This window comes from Xenopus laevis, chromosome 3S (assembly GCF_017654675.1).
Source record: "Xenopus laevis strain J_2021 chromosome 3S, Xenopus_laevis_v10.1, whole genome shotgun sequence".
NCBI classification, from domain to species: domain Eukaryota; kingdom Metazoa; phylum Chordata; class Amphibia; order Anura; family Pipidae; genus Xenopus; species Xenopus laevis.
In genome coordinates, this window is record NC_054376.1 from 86,307,144 (window position 1) to 86,327,941 (window position 20,798).

Here is a 20,798-nt window from a genome sequence, read left to right on the forward strand (position 1 = left end):
ATTATTGACACCCTGGGAATTGGAGAACTAGGGCTGAAACACACAATGACATAACAAATCAGGGCTCAGGATCTCAGGACACAAATAGAAATTCAGGCAAAAATAATTATTTAAACAGTGTGCTTCTGTGCCTTCTGTGCCTCATTCAGGGAGACAAATGGCTTGTGATCAAAAGGTCCCTGATTCTAGACAGGGAAGGCTCTCACGGGGTACATAAAATATATTATTAATCATTTTATAAAGAATAGCAATGTCTGCATTTTAAAAGGGAATCTGTGACAAAAAAGAACTTGTGCTCAAAAAAACATTAAAATCCAAAAAATAAAAATTAATTAATTTGACTTGACATCCTGATACTGTTTTTTTCTATCCAGTATTGTAATATTGTAAAAATATTTTATTTAAAGATATTCTGTTTTTGTTACTGCACTCTGATTGCCAGCCAGCTAGATGGGGAATTAGGGTGATGTTTGGGGTGAACATTTGCTGTTCTAGATATTGTTAGGGCTGTTAATAGTTGATACACTAATGATTACCAGTACAGGTATGAGATCTGTTATCCAAAAACCAATTATACAGAAAGCTCTAAATTAAGGGAAGGCCATCTCACATGAACCCCATTTTTGTCAAGTAATTCAGACATCAAACATTATTTCTTTTATCTCTGGAATAATAAAACAGTACCTTGCACTTTTTCCCAACTAAGATATAATGAATCCTTATTGGTGCTACTGGGTTTAATTAATGTGCGCATGATTTTCTAGTAGAAGCCATGGGGATTACTGAAAGATCTCTTCTCTGGAATACCCAAGGTCTCGAGCATCCTGGATAACAGCTCCTATACCTGTGTATGTGCCTTTTTAAGAGCCAAGGAAGGGAGGCCCTGAACAAATATTTGTCCTTCAACAGAATTAAAAAATTCTGACAGCAGGGCAGGGATCACTGTACTGGCGGAAAGTAGCAGATACTGTTTTACTGAAGGAGGAAAACGACATTGTTGGAGTGGAGGAAGTTGGCAAAGGATGTCTGAATTCAAAATTGAAAAGCTATGTTTTTTTATTGTCAGTTTAAAGGATAAAATGTAGCTGCTAATATCTGCAACAGAATTAAACTACTAGGGCACATGTTGCTCTCCAACCCGTTGGATGTTGCTCCCAGTGGCCTCAAAGCAGGTGATTAATTTTGAATTCCAGGCTTGGAGGCAAGTTTTGGTTGTATAAAAAACAGGTGCACTGCCAAACAAAGCCTCGATGTAGGTTGATAATCCACATAGGGGCTACCAAATGGCCAATCACAGCCATTATTTGGCACCCCAAGAACATTTTTCATGCTTGTGTTGCTCCCCAATTCCTTTTACTTCTGAATGTTGCTCACGAGTTCAAAACGTTGGGGATCCCTGTACTAGAGTAAGTAAACCATACCTCCCAACATTTTGGAAGTAAAAAGAGGGACAAAAAAAATTTTTCCGCATGTAGCGCAGCAATTTTTTTACCACACCCCTTTCTGTGGCCACACCCCCTAATTACCATGTTTGTTTTACAAAATTTGGCAGGTTATGAAAGTTTGAAAATATTTCTCCTTATCTAAACTGTGTTTTTGTGTCTCAAAATTGTTACAAAGTATCTTATTTGAGTTGATCTGTGCTCTCTGCTTAAAGCCAATTAAGTGAGAAACTTTGTTTCTTTTTCTGGCTGTTCAGTGCAGAGAAAAGAGGGACTTTCCAGTACAAATGAGGGACTGCGGGTTGAGCTGTAAAAAGAGGGACTGTCCCTCCGAAAAAGGGACAGTTGGGAGGTATGAGTAAACGAGTACAACAATTTCATAACAAACGGCAGTTATGACTTGTAAAAGTGGCTAAATTTAGTTTAATAGCCCGAGTCACCCTATATTCATCTCTCTTTTACTAGAAAAGACGAAATCATTCATCTTCAGTGCTGGAAGGCAATGTATTAAACTGTAACTTGTCTTTCTGCTTATCATTGTATTTATGTGATAAGAATGTTAAATAGTAATTAACTGGCAATTTTGCCAAATTACTATTAAGACTCAGATTAAAGGAGCATTATACAGTATGTATGTTCATCGCATGAATGCAGATTTGTGTTTTGCTTTTAAGTGCATTGTAGAATCTAAATAACACTGTGCAACCCAGCATTTATTTACTATGCCAAATGATGATGATAATAAACACATCTGTATGTGCTCTACAGGTTGGGATGGGGGGCTTTATATGATGAAGGGGATATCAATTATAGGTGAAGTAATGTAAAAAGTTAAAGACAGAATTATGTTTTCCACACAAAGTAAAATCTAGAATTAATGCAGAAAATAACCCTCTTATAACACTACATAGTACACAAAATTTGAAAAATCATGGCTGTCTTACTGTTTTAAATAATTCAATATGTAAAAGTTTCAATTTTTGTGCATGTTAGTGTAACAGAAAATACTGCAAAAGAATAAATAAATAGCAGCTTAAAATGTGAAAAAATCAGGTTTCTGATACAACTGGAATGTATACTTATTCACCACTTACCATTTTTGTTTCAAAAGATCCCAGACAATTTAATGTCTAGAACTTTCCTACACCCTTTCTCCATTGCATGTCACTGGCTTGATCTTTTTCTTCCTTTTGTTCTTTGCAAAGTTAATTTTCCCAAACCTTTGTCCTTCTCTCTACTCTTTCTTTCCACTACCAGTTCTATATACAGTATTTTACTGTATGTGAGGTTTCATGGTTTCTTTCTCACTGGAGATTCATCAGTACTCGGTAGGGTTCAGCGGCGATTCCGGTTAAGAAGCTGCCTGAGGCGACTCCTCAAAATGCCGCCTCCCTCGCCAGCTTACCCGTCTGCACGGGAGGCATCCGAGGCAGGAACAATAGTGCTGAGAGCGCAACTGTGCTCTCCCGCACTAGTAAAGCCGAATTTCCGGTTTCAAAAATGGAAATTTGGCTCTTAAAAGTACAGGAGCGGCTTTTTGCCAACCCTGGAAATGTATCTGGCACTGCCGCCTAAGGCGAGCGCCTCAGGCTGCCTCATTGGCCGAGTGCCCCTGATAAGATTGCCACCTTTTCTAGAAAAATTTACCGGCCTTCCCATATATTTATCTTTTTTCCCTATTAATAACATTGGGATCCACCATCATTTTTACCGGCCAGACCAGTAAAATACCGGCCAGGTGGCAATCCTAATACCCAGTCAGGCTGCTGATAATTAAATGTGATATTAAATGTGTTAATTACCACACGCTTTACGATTATGCTTTGCTAAGTTGTTTCAGAACATGTTGATTTGTGCAGAAAGACCAGCAGTCACTATTAATGTCCCAGCAGCATTTTTTTATATTGTTTGTTTGAGAAGGCATTTCAGTCTATTGATCATTTGGTCTGTGGACAGTGGGACATATCTACCAAATAGCATTTAAAGTGCCATATTAAAGGGTACAGCTGATTGACGTGTCTATCAAAATTCTCAGAACCAGATTTTTTTTTATTTGCAATAGATCATAGCAGGGATGTTCAACTTCCAGCCTTCAACAGTTGTTGAACTATAACCTCTAGCAAGGTAGTTCAATGCTACAAGGAGCTATAGTTCCGCTAGAGCCAGGTGCCTGCAAGTTACTCAACATGTAGCAATTTTATCAGTACTCAACAAATAACGGAAAATACCGAGAATATGTGAAAAATTTAAAACAAAAATCAGACATAGACAGCATTGTATCTGCTATATGTTATACATTAGCAAAGATCACATGGGTTTAATGATACAAGCTTCTTTAATCTGCAGCACTTGTTCCCACAGCTATCAAGTATTACATGGGAAGTATGAGGCATTCAGCTGCTCAGTTATGTTCCTCGCGCTCTCTATAGTTCATAACAGGCCTGTTTTCAATTCAAGTAGGCAATATTTCATTTTATTCAAAATGTCTGTCCATTAAATAAGAGAATAATGCAGGTATGGATATTTAAAGAGATGTTGCTTTGTGTAATTAAATCCTGGCAAGAACATTTCTATAATTGATATGGCTGACATTGCAGTATCTGCACTGCCCATAATAAATCTTTGTGCCGGAATTGTAATATGATGCAGAAATTTGCAATAGCACTTTACACTAATTAAATGTACCAGAAGCTATAAATTGTTGCATAAAGTATTATGAAACAGTGAATATTTGTCAGTGCATTTGCCAATATAAAGGACAACATAGATCTAGAAATACAGAAAGACAAACTTGAAAAATCTACATATCTATCTTTAACATTAAGGAGCCGATTCATGAAGCTCGAGTGAAGGATTCAAATTAAAAAAACTTCGAATTTCGAAGTGTTTTTTGGGCTACTTCGACTATCGAATGGGCTACTTCGACCTTCGACTACGACTCGAACGATTCGAACTAAAAATCGTTCGACTATTCGACCATTCGATAGTCGAAGTACTGTCTCTTTAAAAAAAACTTCGACCCCCTAGTTCGGCAGCTAAAAGCTTCCGAACTCAATGTTAGCCTATGGGGAAGGTCCCCATAGGCTTGCCTAAGTTTTTTTTGATCGAAGGATATTCCTTCGATCGTTGGATTAAAATCCTTCGAATCGTTCGATCGTAGGATTTGCGCTAAATCCTTCGACTTCGATATTCGAAGTCGAAGGATTTTAGTTCCTAGTCGAATATCGAGGGTTAATTAACCCTCGATATTCGACCCTTCATACATCTGCCCCTAAGTATACGTAAACACAACTCCTGAAATTACTGGGATTCTTTAATCATTCACAGGGGGACATTTCTTTTTTTGCTGGTTTCAAATCAAATGGATTACAGACAATCAAAGGAAAACCTTTTCAATTCCCTCTCAGTTGCATTTAGAGCACCAGCTTTCCATTACTGTTGTAGCCCCAAGCAAGAGGAGCCACCTTATCTATTTTTCTCGTTATAGGAAGCTTTGTTACATGGGCAAATTTTGTATAATGTATAAAAACTACAAGAAAAAGCTTTCAATTAATAATAGTCCCTTTCTTTACAACACTTTTATAAATAAGGCACAAATTGACAAAACTGCTAGCAATCCGTCGCAGTGCTATGCACACTATTGGACAAATGTAAGTTGCAAAGAGCAAAACAATTTTGCACAAATAAGAATAAAAATTTAGCATTTTGCATAGTAATACTCTTCCTTATACTGTTATTGCATTTTAATAGGATTTTTTAAAAAGTGCTTGAAATTGTTGTAATCTTTTGGAGCAAACATAACTTTTTCTGTTAGACATTTTATTACATTCACTGCGCACTGGTGCAAACTATGACATTCGCAAACCTTCTTCCACTGTTGGAATTGGTCGCTAAACGATTTCTGGGTTCGCAAAAGCTATATTAAAGTCGTGCAAAGAAAAATTTGTTCACACAAAGGCATTACTTTTCAAATTGCAAATATTTTTCAGTTACCGACTTTTATTACATTCTGCCATATATGAAATATGGTACGGCATGTATAATGTGCCTGACTAACAATGGATTGACAGCTTTTTTGTTCACCCATGGGTCCAACTCCATATTTACAACCTCACCAACTGCTGATTCGGGCCCAGTCAAAGATTGATGGGAAGAGTTAATCTTACTGTGTACTGAAAGCTTAGATTAAATTGCAGTCTTCATGGCAGAGAGATATTGTGAGTCCAGTTATATTGGACAGTGGCATAACTATAGAGAAAGCAGACCCTGCGGCCATGGAGAGGGAGGACTGCAGAGTCTGCTGGCTCTATAGCTCAAAACCCCCCCATTTTTTATGCCTTTGGTCTGTGCCTAGGGCAGCAAATGTAGTGGGGAAGCCATTGAGTGCCTATATAGTAGATTAATTTTACAATAAAAATAGAAATTCTCCCAAGCCGATGTAAGAATCTTGCTTTGTGAACCCAGTGGAGTGGAGGGGATGAAGGGGTATTGTGTACATTGTAGCATGGTAGTGGACAGTGGAGTCATGCATAATCGGAAGTTATGTCACACACAGCCTTGTGTATGTCTTCATTTCCACAAATTGGAGGCACACTTCGGTCCTAACTGAAATACAGCGCTGGTCCTGGCACAAGCAATGTTAAATTTGGGTGATTTTTTTTAGCACCAGAAAAATCTGAGAAACTGAACCAGAGACAATACAGGGACCACATACATTTAAATTTTACAAATATATATTTCCATTGTTATGTTGTGACTGTATATCCAGATTTAACTCTCAATGTAAACTATGTATTGGGTTTTTTTTAAACAAAAATTTTCTAGTTTCTAAATGTAAAAAACAAACTGCTTGTCATTTTTCTAAATCTGTATGTTCCTGGGAGTCATAGTTTAAGATTTGAAAAACAATATATTGATGACTTCAAACTCATTTCTTACTTGTGTCAAACAGTAAAACTTTTTTTCTTTTGTCCCACTACAATAGAATATAGTTTGTTTAAAAAAAAAACTATGCTTTGGATCACTTTATGCTCATTTATTAACATAAGGCAATAAAGCATCTAGCACCAGTACAGAAACACAATCAGTAAAAGCAAATGAGAACATCCTCTATGGCTAACTGCAAGTTAATAAAATAGCATGGTTGTTTTAGTTTGTGCTTGTGGCAGTTCACAGTGTTTATGTCATAAAAATATGGCAGATTTCACAAATTCTCAAATGAAATATTTTGAAATATTTTCTTCCTTGTGCTATTCATTCAGACTGAACAAATACCATTAAGGAGATCAGTACTTACTATCAGCCCCCTACATAAACTACATTTAACAGATTTTACATATGACTCTCTATATGTGCTAACAGACATGATTGAAAATTACCATAACAGGTATTAATACTGCTTATGTGCAATCCAACTGAAAATCATACATTAATTATAGCACCTATCTGAGAGTGGACTTTGTTTGGATGAATTAACCAATGAATTGACAACTACTACAATTATCCGTTAAGTTAAGGTGGTCATACACTGGCAGAAGATGCTGATTCGGGGGTCCTTTAGACAGTTTAACCCCAACTGATATCTAGGCCAGATATCAATCAAGACAGGTTTGATTGAGGACCGTATCAGCTAGTTGATGAGGTCCTTGTCCCATTGGTACCATCATTGCAATCCAATTGTTTGGCCCTAGGGCCGAACAATCAGATTAGCTCAATATTTCCCTCCAAATGCCAAACAAGCATGTCTTCTAATAATCCGATTATTTGGCCCAAATGATCGAAATAGCCTGATATTGTCCTGCTCGGCAAACGAGTGGATCTTATAGTGTATGGCCACCCGTAGTTTGCTTTGCTTATCCCCCTAGTCGCACAGCACAGTTGAATCTTTTGGGTGTTTATATAAGCATGTTTTTGGTGATGTTGTGATTCCTCCAATATTTCCATTATGACAGAATACATTTTGAGAGGGAAACACCTTTTAGATATATACCCACATGTACATACACTTCATAAATGTATATGATTTTTTCTTAATATGGGGGAACTAAGTGTGTCCATCTATAAAAATAATAATAAGCCCCCTTTAGTTCAGTTTCTTTCTTTACAACTTCCCTATACATTCAAAAATAGTCTTTGCCAGCTGCTCACCTCCTTAGCTCCAAAATTTAATGGCTAATGTGACCATTGAATAGAATAATTATCTCGATATGTGAGAAGAACTGTTTTGAAGTGGAGATTGAGCTAAGGGAGAACATCTTGACCTTTAATAAATCTTCCACTATGTATCTTGGGAAATGCACAACTGCCATTCTATACTGCAAGTAATTGGCAATCGCTGAAGATTGCATAGATGAGTAATGGGTTGACTGTGTGACAGCTAATGTGCAGCCTATCACATTAACCATACCTGATTAATCAGGAGTGACTAAATGAGAGTCTACTGGCAACCTACCCCTGAGGGGAAGATTTTTCAAAATGTCAGATTAGAGCTCATCACAGAAAAAATTCACCCATTTTATATTCATTCTTATGGGATTTGTAGAAGCTTATTTATCAAACAGTGAACTCATTTCACCCGTTGGTAAATACAATTTTAAAAATCCCTTAGGAATGAATAGAAAGTGGGTGAGTTTTTCTGTGGTGAACTCTAATCTCATATTTTGAGAAACTGCCCCCTAGTTGCCATAATATACAAAGGTAAATACATTAGATGGTAATATTGTGTGACTCTGTGAATGGCAAAAGCATTTGGGGAACCCTGTTTGCTTTTCAGGGCTGTAAATTCTAAATCAAAATATACTGCTGAGTGCTATGCTGCAACCTGAACTCTGCCAGTGTTTTCCGGTTTTGGCCACCCCCCCACCCCCTTTATAGTATATAGGTTTGTACCATGGACATGCATGTGACAAAGACTAGCTTGAGCTGTATATACAATATATAAAGATTATAATAAAACAGATCCTTTCTATAGTCTTTTCTGCTGCCAGTATTGCAACATAATAGACATTTATTCATTTAAACCAGGGGTCCCTAACCTGGGGAAGCATGAAAACTGTTCCTGGAGGTGCCAAATAAGGGATGTGATTGGCTATTAGTAGCCCCTATATGGACTGGCAGCCTACATTGAGGCTCTATTTGGCAGTACACCTGGTTTTTATACAACCAAAACTTGCCTCCAAGCCTGGAATTGAAAAATAAGCTCCTACTTTGAGGTCACTGGGAGCAACATCTAAGGGGTTGGGGAGCAACATGTTGCTCCCGAGCTACTGGTTAGGGATCACTGTTAAACAACAGGCAGAATAACAGTCTTATTCAACATAGGGGTAAATAGCTCCTTTAAACCCCCATGATGCATATCTGTTTTACATCTGTTCCAGTAATTACACAGAGCAGAAGCAAAGTCACCCCAAAGGTACCAGAAAAGAATGGTGCATATACTAATCTGTATAGAGAGACCTGGACAGTTCATGAGAATTTCCTTTAATGCCACAGTGGATGTGGGGAATGTTATGGACACAGCTGCTAAGTTCCTGTGGGAGAGGGATCAGAGGTCAGAGGCCCCTGTTTATCAATATTTGTGCATGGCTCATTAAAAGGAAAACAGGGTATCCTTCACATATTTCAAAGGTATTCATAGTGGCAATAGACTATATTTAACTGTGTCATCAATAAACTCAGGCAAATTAGGTAAACACAACTCATTGTGTAACGTGGCACAGTGAATACACAGAAAATGATCATAGTAATTTCACCACCTCCCATAGGCAGCAGAAAAAAGTGTTGTATACACATTAAAAAGAAATCAACATGTTTATATTGCTCATATAAATGTGAGATATTTTATGAGAACTGCAGCTTCTTTAACCCTTACAACCCCCCAAGTTATATTTGATGACACATCTTTATTTTGTGTGTCCATAGGATACATTACAACAATTTTCTCACTGGAAGGAGGAAGCAAGGACATACATCTTAATAATAATAATAATAATAATAATAAACCAAACACAACGTCCCTGCTTTTATGGTGGCTTATACACACCAACAGAGGCAGTGCTATACTATTTTTTGCAACACCAATTATGGCACAGTAAAGATGTTTACACGGCAAATCCTATGTGTGGTGTATTATCCCACCAAATTTACACAGCATAATAAATATGCCCTTATGTGTAATACAGTTATCTAATAGGACAAGTTCAGAAGGGGTTGTGACTGAGAGAAAGTGCCATCATGAAGCCCTAGCCAATATATATAATCAGTTTAATATAGCACTGCTGAATATAAAAACCGTGTCCTGAATAGAAAATTAAAAGGAATAAAGGTCAAACTCTCTGTGGTGCATTATTCAAAAGTAATTGTCACTAAATCATAAGAAGTAAAGTATTTTACAAGCAATGAAATCAAGCATTCAATCCCAGAATAAAACGTGTCCCAACAAACCAGTATTTATCTCAATTACAGGCATTTCTGCCAACATAAACAACTGTTAAGATGCTGAACCAAGCAAATAAACAGTCTCAAACAGCATGTCGTTCTTTCTATGCATCTAAACACTGGATGGCATAATGTATCTATGTGGAGCTTTTTCATAGAAACTTAAGGCATGCATATATGCCTGTTTAAAGCTCTAGTATCTTAAGAGGAAAAAAATAATTAAGAGCAACTTAATTAACTACTACAGTAGGGTTTGATTTTATCTTTGCAGTTTTTAAAAGTAGTCACTTGGGGGTGCCTAACTTTTGGAAGCCCAATTGTAAAAATTATATATCTTCTCCTTTAAGGTTTTGTGGGTTAGTGTCAGGTGCGGGTTTTTCCTGACCCACACATTCTAGGAACTCATATTCCAACAGTGCTTGATAGGATTTTTTGCATGTTAAATAATATCAGATTTTTTTTAAATAATGGATCTAAGCAAAATGTTGAAGAACTATTGAAAAAAATGAAAGTGTTACAACAATATGTAGCAGTAAGTTTTGTAGTAAAGTCATAGGAATTTTTAAATGTCCACATGCCTTGGGAATGACTAAAAAAACATTTTGTAATACCTATATATTGTATTTGTATGTCTCCTTTTATAGCTTCAGGAATATCATCAAGCATTAGGGGTCCATACTTTCATACTGTATATTCTATTTTTGGTCACATAACTGGGACAGTTAATAGTGATATTGCTTGTAGCATATTTTTAAAAAGCAGGATACTACAATGCTTTAATTCTCCTTAGACAAAGCAACCTAGCTGGACTCAAACATCAAGAAGCACAAAAAGTTTGCCCTCAGACACACAGAGCATTGGCTTTGCTGCTCTAAGCCTGTTTTTCTTCTGCAGGCTGAAAGAAGTGGATCCACTCCCTTCTCTAGTTATGCTGATCTGCACTAAAAAGTACAGCTTCCACTGGAGTGCAGGTACAGCACAAAAACATGAAAGCATGCATATTCAGGCCTATCTCTGCTCAGTGTACCCACACTCAAGCGGAAGCTGTACTCTTCAGTGCAGATAAAGATAAACTGAGCTACAAAGGCAGCAGATCTGCTTCTCTCTTCATGTGTCCCCAGCCTTACTACATTCTGCTAGTTCTTACTCTTAAAATAATGAAGCAGAAGCCAGATCTCCCCCAGCAAGGACTCCCGTTACAACAATTCCATAAGTCTGTTAATAGTTGACTCCTGCTTTATTGTTTCAATAGTTATTAGTATAGGGAACAGAAAGATATTGCTTTAAACATTACATTTACAACAAAAAAAACTGAAAATGTTTAATGATTGTATATCAAAAATATGCTTAGAATTCCATTTTCTTTCATTTGGCAACCCCCGTTCTAACTTTATTGTAAATACACGTTCGTTATTAGCAGAATGTAAGCAAGACAAAAGAAATATCCTTAATACAGTTTTAACTGCAATTTTGGTATTGAAATCTTTAACAATAAAGCCATTGAAATCTTTAACAATAAAACCAACACTGTACAATCAACATACATGAATATATACTGCTTGTTTCAAAGATTCAGAAAGTTTTGCAAGGATTCTGCCATTGCAGCCAGTTCATATCTCATCTTAACACAATTAGTCTGTGCAAAACATCAGTTAATACAAATGTATTATCCTTGTTTAAAATGCTCAAAAATATGATTGTCTCTACATATATTACTGTGTGTTTTTGCCTGATCAATATTTATTTACAGAAAGAAAATGATCCTCCTTTTCATCTGCACCTGAACATTACAAGGTAGACATCTTGCGGCAGCTGCACAGCAAAAATTTAAAGTTTTGAAATTCTAATTAATTGAACAAAAGAATACCAAATACAAAGCAAGAGCAGATGTTGTATAGTAACTATTCGATTCACATGTTTCAGCATTACCACCCCCACACCATTTTGTGCTGATTAATCTCAGTTCCCACCACAAACAGGGTTCATCTAGGAAGTGAATTCGAGATTATACTGTACACTTTGTCATTTTTCAATTTAGGAGACTGCAGGGTAACAGATATACAAATTAATTGAATTGTTAATATATCCAATATTTTGGTTTATGCCATAGATTCAACTTCATGCTGTAATAAAACATTGAATACTGTAACATGTAAACCTGCATAATTAAGACAGTGTTTATTTAAGTGGATGAAAGTTGTGAAATTCTAATTAATTGAACAAAAAAATACCAAATACAAAGCAAGAGCAGATGTTGTATAGTAACTATTCGAGTCACATGTTTCAGCATTATCACACCCACACCATTTTGTGCTGATTAATGTCCCACCACAAACAGGGTTCATCTAGGAAGTGAATTCAAAATTATACTGTATACTTTGTCATATTTCAATCTAGGGGACTGCAGGGTAACAGATATACACATTAATTGAATTGTTAATATATCCAGTATTTTGGCTTATGACATGGATTCAACTTTATATTTTAAAGGGATACTGTCATGGGAAAAAAATACTTTTTTCAAAATGTGTCAGTTAATAGTGCTGCTCCAGCAGAATTCTGCACTGAAATCCATTTCTCAAAGGAGCAAACAGATTTTTTTATATTTAATTTTGAAATCTGACATGGGGCTAGACATAGTCAAGTTCCCAGCTGCCTCCAGTCATGTGACTTGTGCTCTGATAAACTTCAGTCACTTACTGCTGTACTGCAAGTTGGAATGATATCAGCTCCTCCCTTCCCCCCCCCCCAGCAGCCTAACAACAGAACAATGGGAAGGTAACCAGATAACAGCTCCCTAACACAAGATAACAGCTCCCTGGTAGATCTAAGAACAACACTCAAAATTCAGGTCCCACTGTGACAAATTCAGTCAGATTGAGTTGGAGAAACAACAGTCTGCCAGAAATGAGTTCTATCCTAAAGTGATGGCTCTGAAAGCACATGGCCAGACAAAATGACCTGAGATGGCTGCCTACACACCAATATTACAACAACAACAAAAAATACCCTTGCTGGTTCAGGAATGAAATTTTATATTGTAGAGTGAACTATTTGCAGTGTAATAATAGAGTGTATAATTTAGAAATAAAAACTACATAATGAAAATCATAACAGAATCCCTTTAATAAAATATTGAATACACGCACATTCAAACCTGCATAATTAAGTGTGTATTTAAGTGGATGACATTTATTCTGAGTCCGATCAATAGTATATAATAGTTTTAGAACAATGGAATAAATATATTACCCAACGACTCCAATTAACTGGATCAATATATATATATATATATATATATATATATATATATATATATATATATATATATATATATATATATATATATATACACATATATATATTCACAAGACTGGAGCACTCATGTATGCAAAGACAGCTGCCTAGGTGCAGTATTCAAAAATTATGTAAACCAATTATTGTACAAAAACCGCACTCTCAGGTCTTCTCAAAGGTGTAAAAAAAGAAAATATTTATTTCAACGTTTCGGCTTCTGTACTGAAGCCTTTCTCAAGTAGTGACACCACTTGAGAAAATTCATATCTATAATGCAAAGAAACTTCCGCACACATAGGTCTTGATAAGTGAAAAAAAGCTTCAGGATGCTTCCTGATGACGGTTTGATTTTGTAAGCCGAAACGTTGAAATAAATCTACCAGCTTTTTTTCACTTATCAAGACCTATGTGTGCGGAAGTTTCTTTGCTTTATATATATTTGCATATATATATATGTTTCATTAGTTAAAATGGACCATGTACATTTTGAAAGATGAATCCTTTCTACTACAGGTATGAGACCGGTTATCCAGAATGCGCGGGACCTGGGTTTTCCGTATAACGGATCTTTCTGTAATTCAGATCTTCATACCTTAAGTCTACTAGAAACACATTTAAACATAAAATATAAACTCAACAGGATGGTTTTGCTTCCCATAAGGATTAATTATATCTTAGTTTGGATCAAGTACAAGGTACTGTTTAATTATTACAGAGAAAAAAGGAAATTATTTTTAAAAATTTGTATTATTTGGATACAATGGAGTTTATGCAAGACGGTCATTCTGTAATTGGGAGTTTTCTGGATAACGGGTGATCCCATACCTGTGTATTAAAAAATACATTTTACAAGAATTACTAAGTATTTTGTGAATTTAATGTTATTTCCTATGCAACTAGTAGTGGCATCACTATAAACTTAGAGCTGATATATTGATTGCAAAAATGTATGTAAGTGTGTGTGTGTATATACATATATATACTGTATATACATATTTTCATCACTCGTGCATCCAACGTTTATCCAGGCCCCAATGTGGGCCTAAACGTTGGATGGACGAGTGATGAATAAATAAAAGAGTTTTTTCAAAACAAGAATCGGAGTGCGGTTGTCCCTCTATAAGAATTATACAATTTCCATTGACCCAGCACCCACAAACGGATATTGGAATTAGAATGCGGGTACCCTCTGGAATTTTATATATATATATATATATATATATATATATATATATATACATACATTCATACAAACACACAACTAATGAATATACAATAAACAGTCAAATGGTTTATCCATCATGCAGGCCACATCTATAACCAGACTGATTACCAGGTTCAGAAGAGAATTGTCCCATTTCTATCCATAAAGGACTTCAGATGCAAACTAGATATATACATAAAGCAATCGATTTTATTCAAGCCTTACCTTTTTTTGATCTTCAAGCTTATGATTAATCGGATTCTTTCCATGCTTGCTCATTTCTGAAGATAAATCCATCACATCTAACTTCTGCCCTTGTGGAAATTCAGCAAACTAATCCACAATTCAGGAGTTGCAAATACAGACAGGTGCCTTTTTTTCCATCACAATAATTTTCTGAACTTTACGGAGTTCAGGGAATGATTAAAAACTGAAGACAGAGGCAATAAACCATGCAATTCTGTCTCTGAGCCTTCAGTATCAGCATATCGCATTAAAAATCAGTCACTGTGTAAAGCACTTATCCATCCAGTGTTGAAACCCCAGTTGCTATCTCTCGTATTCTTCACTTCTTTCCATCCTGTAGAAGATTTACATCTTGTCTATAAACCTGTCAAGAGAAACAGTGAATTACATCACCTAATCAATAACCCTGCAGAATTGTATATAATGCACAATTTTATATGGCCCCAAAAGTATTCCATCAATTAACCCCCCCCCCACAAGTTGTTTTTGGGGGGGGTTAGTAAATGTGTCATAATAAAATATAATTTTCAAGAAAACGCAGGCAATCATGACAATTAAAGAAAGGGCTTTATACAATGAACAAGGCAGCAAAATAACTTGTCTTTAATCAGTGGGGGATTTCTGCATCCTTTCCTAAGTTGTTAATTCAACTTGCAGCTCAATTGATGTGATGTGCACCAAATTGCAGCATAATACAGCATTAAGTCAGGTGTCAAAAGAATATCACTCTGTTCTCAAATATATTAATTTTGAGTGCAATTCAATCAACTCTCAAATAACTTATGGCATATTTGCCTTGATGGTCATAAGCCCAATGACAGATGAATGGAGCTTACCAACAAATGGTGAGAGATGCGGGGAAGTTACAGAGGGACTTTTACATAATGATGCATTTCAGATGCTTTTTGTATATATCCATAGTCCCACTGGGAGCAATTTGGCATGTTTTGAGGCCATTACATTTCAGAAGCATTGCCGGCCACAGTAACCTCAACTGTGTTTCACCATACTGGTGGGGGTTAAGGAGTGTCTTGTTTAGGATAAAAAATAAGTAACAGGGTATACTTTGTTGCAGAAAAATCTGTGGATGGATTAAGCTCATGGAACAGACACTAATAACTAAAGAACAAAGTAATTCTAGAAAATGTTTACTTGGAAAGTCTATGCAGCAAACCCTAAGGATAAAGGAATTAAGTTCAGACATAGTTGTGCCTGTAATAAAGGTGGATTGAATTGACTACAAATTCAGTATTTCTTTAGTATTAAGGTAGAACATGGGAACAATATTTGAGAAATGAAATAAAGCTTTCTAGTTGTTCCGATTGTAGAAGTGGATTGCCTTCATTCACTATTACTTGGAATGCTATGAAACTGGTGTTGAAGCGGATGACAAATTTCATGGTTTCAGTCATGATATTATTTGATTTGCTTTGGTTGAGTTCAACATTTCCATGTTCAAAAATCTCAAAACATTCTGAGAACAGCTGAGACAACTTACAGCCCCCACAGGAACCATGGTCATTTAAAGAAAAGAATAAATGCACCTGGTCTGCATTTTTATCAAGGCCATACCTACATAGCTATTTCTTAATATATCATTCTCTGGACATATCTGCTTGACAAATTTGTTTGTTACCAATTGGTATCTTGTTTACATATATAATAGGCTTAATGGATTCAGTTTTATACCAAGTTTATACCAAGTTGCAAGGTAAGGGTAATAAACAGTTTATTGTTAATTAGCTCTTCAGTCCTTTGTCAATATAGTTCTTTGCAAATATAGAACCAGAAGCAAAGTGGAGGTCAGCCAGAGACAATTGTATTATCCAGTGTTGCTAGACAGACTGTCTAGATTGCTAATTGCATGTATCAGGCCACATAACATTCCCTTGGTGCCGTATTTCCTTGATTATTTTGCAGATTTTTTCCCTTTACTGGACAGATGACACAATGTCAAATTAATAAAGCAGTTTGCCTTTACACAGATGAGACTACAGATATCAATCGAAAGAGCTCACTGGGAAGATTCAGATCAAAATAAGTCTATTGTTAAAAAAAAAAATATGAAGCTGCACACATCATTTGACATTTTGGTACGAAAAATAAAATACAGTATCTGCAGACATAAGATGAGAAAGATAATACTCTTAACCTTCTGCCCTTGGCTTCTAAGTGAGTAGAAAACAAATGCACAAAAGTGTAGTAATTCATTGTAATAAAATGCATCATGGAACAACATTTGTTTGCAGCAGATGCTTCTCCAAAATTAGCTCCTTTTGTATCCATTTTACATTTATATATATCCCTTAAAAAGCACTAGATAAAGCAGCATTCATCACTTAACGTGCATTTCAAGCATTTAAGACCTCTGTAAAGCATACCAGCTTTCAGAGCCTTTAGAAAAAGTTCATACCTACATAGGTAACATTCAGACCAATTTTGTCAAGCCTCCAATCTCACTCCAATCTATTTGATCCTTGCTTCTTTTTGTAAAGTCTGTTTTAACTTTCCCCAGTTTTTTGTACATACCACGTTAAGGTGGTCATACACAGGCAGATTTAAGATGCAGATTTGGGTCCCTTAGACTGATTATGTAGCTTATACACCCGCCAAATATTGCCCTGCCTTTTTGGCGACATCGCTAAATGAGTGGATGTTATAGTGTATGACCACCTTTAGTCACCATAGTATTAGAAAAGTTTCCATACATACTTTCAGATTCACTGCTGATATATATATATTGTTTTTTATATATATATAAAAAAGAAAGGTACATTAATCCATACCTGTATAACTAACAGACAGAAATGAGATTCTGAGTGCCCTATAACTTGTTTGGAGCAGTAGTATCTTATATATTTAGAGGGGGGATCAAATCTATTTGTGATTGAGTCCAATATCTAGTAAATGAAATACTACAAAAACATGTGGGTACTACAGAGTACTTTTTGTTCTCATAGAACAACAACACTAAGGATGTACTGTAAATATGAACTTGCAGAGCTCAATTATGAACTTGCATATCACACATAAAAGAAAATGTCCTTTAATTCATCATAACTATAGGATGAATGATTTGGTATTATATTAAGTGTATATTAGTGCATTATGTAATTTTTCCATCTAACTCAAATGTGTAAAAGAAACCCAAGCATTGCTTCTTTATTTCTAAATCATAAACCATCAAAATAAAAGAGCCAATATAAATGGCCTTGTTCCAAGAGGTGACATTCAGCCTTCTGTTCTCCAGTTAATAAAAATGCTTTTAAGAAAGTGGGAAAAGAAGGTGAAATCTACAGTCAGCACTACCTTGAAAAAATACTATTCTAATCCTCTTGGTGCATGAAAACACATTTGTGGTTTCCCTTCTAATACTTAGCAGAAATGTCAGATGACCTGGTGCACTTGATAAAATAAAGTTCTGATTGATTTACTGAGCCAAACATATTGTACTCTAATATTATTTTGTATTTTAGCCATTAAATTTAATAAATTGATTTGCATTACTGTCAAAATATAAAATGTGGCCCAAAACAACATGAGCTTTTCACTAAAATGATGCCTGATCTGAGGAGACATAATACATTTACACACTATGTAACCCTGCTGGGATCTAGTTTGTAGTGCAGCCTTCAACAGAAAATAAAATATCTCGAGGAAAATCAGTTAAAGAAAAAAAAAAGACTTCATATGCCAACAGTGCAGATAAAAAGGAAAAAAATAAAAAGCAAAAAGAGTCACAAAGTAAAGTTACAAAGACTTTACTTTATCATTTGGACTAAGAAGAGACATATTTATTTTATACATGGTATAATTTCTATAATTAATAGTCTAAAACATATGATTTTTTTTGTAGCCTTAGTGTAGTGCTGGTATTTAAAACAGGGAAAGCTGATGAAAGACCTTTATTCTATTTTTGTTTGAAATGAGTGCTTCAAATAACACTCCCATGTAACAGATTGAATATCGATAGAAATCTAACAGGAAAATGAGTCATTCCTCAATCTGTTCACTAGCACTTCATTCCAGCAACACAATTTCAGGACAAATCACTGCAAATTATTAGAATTGATTGATTGGTTTCTTTTTACTCAAGGTTCTGTTTACTCAATTCCACTGTCCCTTTTTGTCATAGATCTGTTTTAATCATCAAAGACATACCAAACCATTCCTAATAGGGCAACTAAAGCCTTAAGCTGGCCAAAGACTTTAAGATTCACTTGTTTGGTGAGGTCACCAAATGAGTGGATCTTACGTTGACGGGAATACAAGGCAGTCAGTGCAAGGAGTGCATCAACGGACACATGTGGTCCCCACTCGACGGGACTTTTAAACCTGTTCAATAGATATCTGCCTCATTTTCTCCAGACTTCAGTCAGGGAAACCTATTTAAGGGCCCTATTCATGACCCAATAAGCTTTGTGCCTGCACTCCAGTCGATGCAGCGGTTCCGGGTGCAGGCAAGGAAGAAGATGGATTCTAGCATAAGGGCTGAGCTTTTGTCTTTGTTTTTCCACAGGCCGAGAATCAGCCCCATGTGGCATTAGGCTAAGGCCACACTAGGCGATAGCGCCGCGATTTGACTCGCGGCGACTTTTCGCCACGACTTTTAATCGCGGCGCTATCGCCTAGTGTGGCCTTAGCTTTAAACGCTGTTTATCTTTATCTTCATGAAACCATCATTAACTGTCTTTATCTAAGACCAGTGGATGGCATTTACATTTCTCCCCTGATTTCTGTTCTTCTAAGCTTTTCAAGGTGTAGTACAGTAGCTCTAATAAACAAAAGGACCTTTCTGAAAGCAGAAATCAACCCTAAACGGGGCAGATTTATTAAGATTTGAATTCAAATTCCCATTCCTAAGGAGACAAAAAAAACCCCAAAAACTCAATTATAAAACTTAGGCATCTGAAACCCTGCAAGTTCATGCCACAGTCAATGAGAACTGTATTAGCAAAATTCAAGTTATTTTTCAATTCAAGTTTTTTTTTCGAAATTTAAGTAACTCATACAAAATGATGGGTAGAATGTGATTTTGCTGCTTTTGAGATTTTTATTTCATTGTTTAATGTGGTCGAGATTTTTTTTTTAAAGCACACATTCAAATCTGATGAGTTTTCTAGTTTTTTAGATGTAAAATTAAAAAAAATATTTAAAATTAAAATTAATTGGCAAAACGTGGTGATAGGCAACAAATTAGTACAGAAAAGAAAGCCTGCAAAGCTTATTAGATAAGGTTTAGTATACTAAAAAGGCTAAATTAAGCCATTGAAAAGCTGGTCTTAAAATCTGAAAAATCACAAATCTACTTATTACATTAAAGTACCTACAGGATGAGCTTAGAGTGACACAGATACATTACCATTTCTTACAGGAAAAACTCAACTTTTAAACACTTCCTAACATTGTGCTGCCCCTGATTACCTGTGTTGGGCTCTGAGTGCTCTTTATCAATGTCTATTGCAGCAGTAAAGTTGGGGTTGGGAATGGAACTAAAGTCCAAAGGGTTATGGGTACAGTTTCTATCACTGCATTAGTCCACTGAGTCTTTGCCAATGGACTAAGCAGAGGCACTGCTGCAGCAGTTATGGCTTAAGTGGTGTCAGACTAGGTCATTAAGAGGGAAGGATAAGATTTAGCTACACAATTATAGATTAATTCCAAAAAAGTTTATGGTTTTATGTTTAAGTTTATGAAGTCAATTTTTTAAATGTATCATATAAAGTAAGGTAGGACATTATGATTTGATGTAAATGATGAATAATCTATGTCAAGCTTTGAAGAAGTTGGTGGCACTATTTAAATCTTAGCACTAATAAATAAAAACATTTAAAATGTTATGTTTTTATAGTAGTCAATTGTAATTTTAAATCTGTATTATGCTGGTTAAATAATTCTGCAGCAGTAATTGTCATATTATTAGTTGTAATTGTTTACATATCTACTACCATTTATAACTCCCTAGCATGTTATTAACATTCTTCTTTAAGACACCCAAAGCAGCAAAGGGGCTGAATGAAATAGTGGCTTATCTTTAAATGTTTTTGATATCCTTATAAAGTTATTCAGGGGTGGCATGGGGTCAAGCTGGGCTAGTGTTTAAGCAAACTCTACAAAGAAAAAATGAATTTTCAACTCCATTGCTTCATTAAAATTGACAAACATTGGGAAGA

General features: G+C 35.7%; 1 protein-coding gene across 1 annotated transcript in view; it reads right to left on the reverse strand.

Annotated features, from left to right (window-relative positions):
* The window catches only part of nav3.S (neuron navigator 3 S homeolog), a 386,349-nt gene that overhangs the window by 248,137 nt on the left and 117,414 nt on the right, over window positions 1-20,798 (reverse strand). Inside the window, exon 3 of the mRNA XM_018255933.2 lies at window positions 14,605-14,989. Coding sequence (XP_018111422.1) covers window positions 14,605-14,676 — 72 coding nt within the window. The 5' untranslated portion in view covers window positions 14,677-14,989. The remainder of the gene's footprint in view (window positions 1-14,604; window positions 14,990-20,798) is intronic.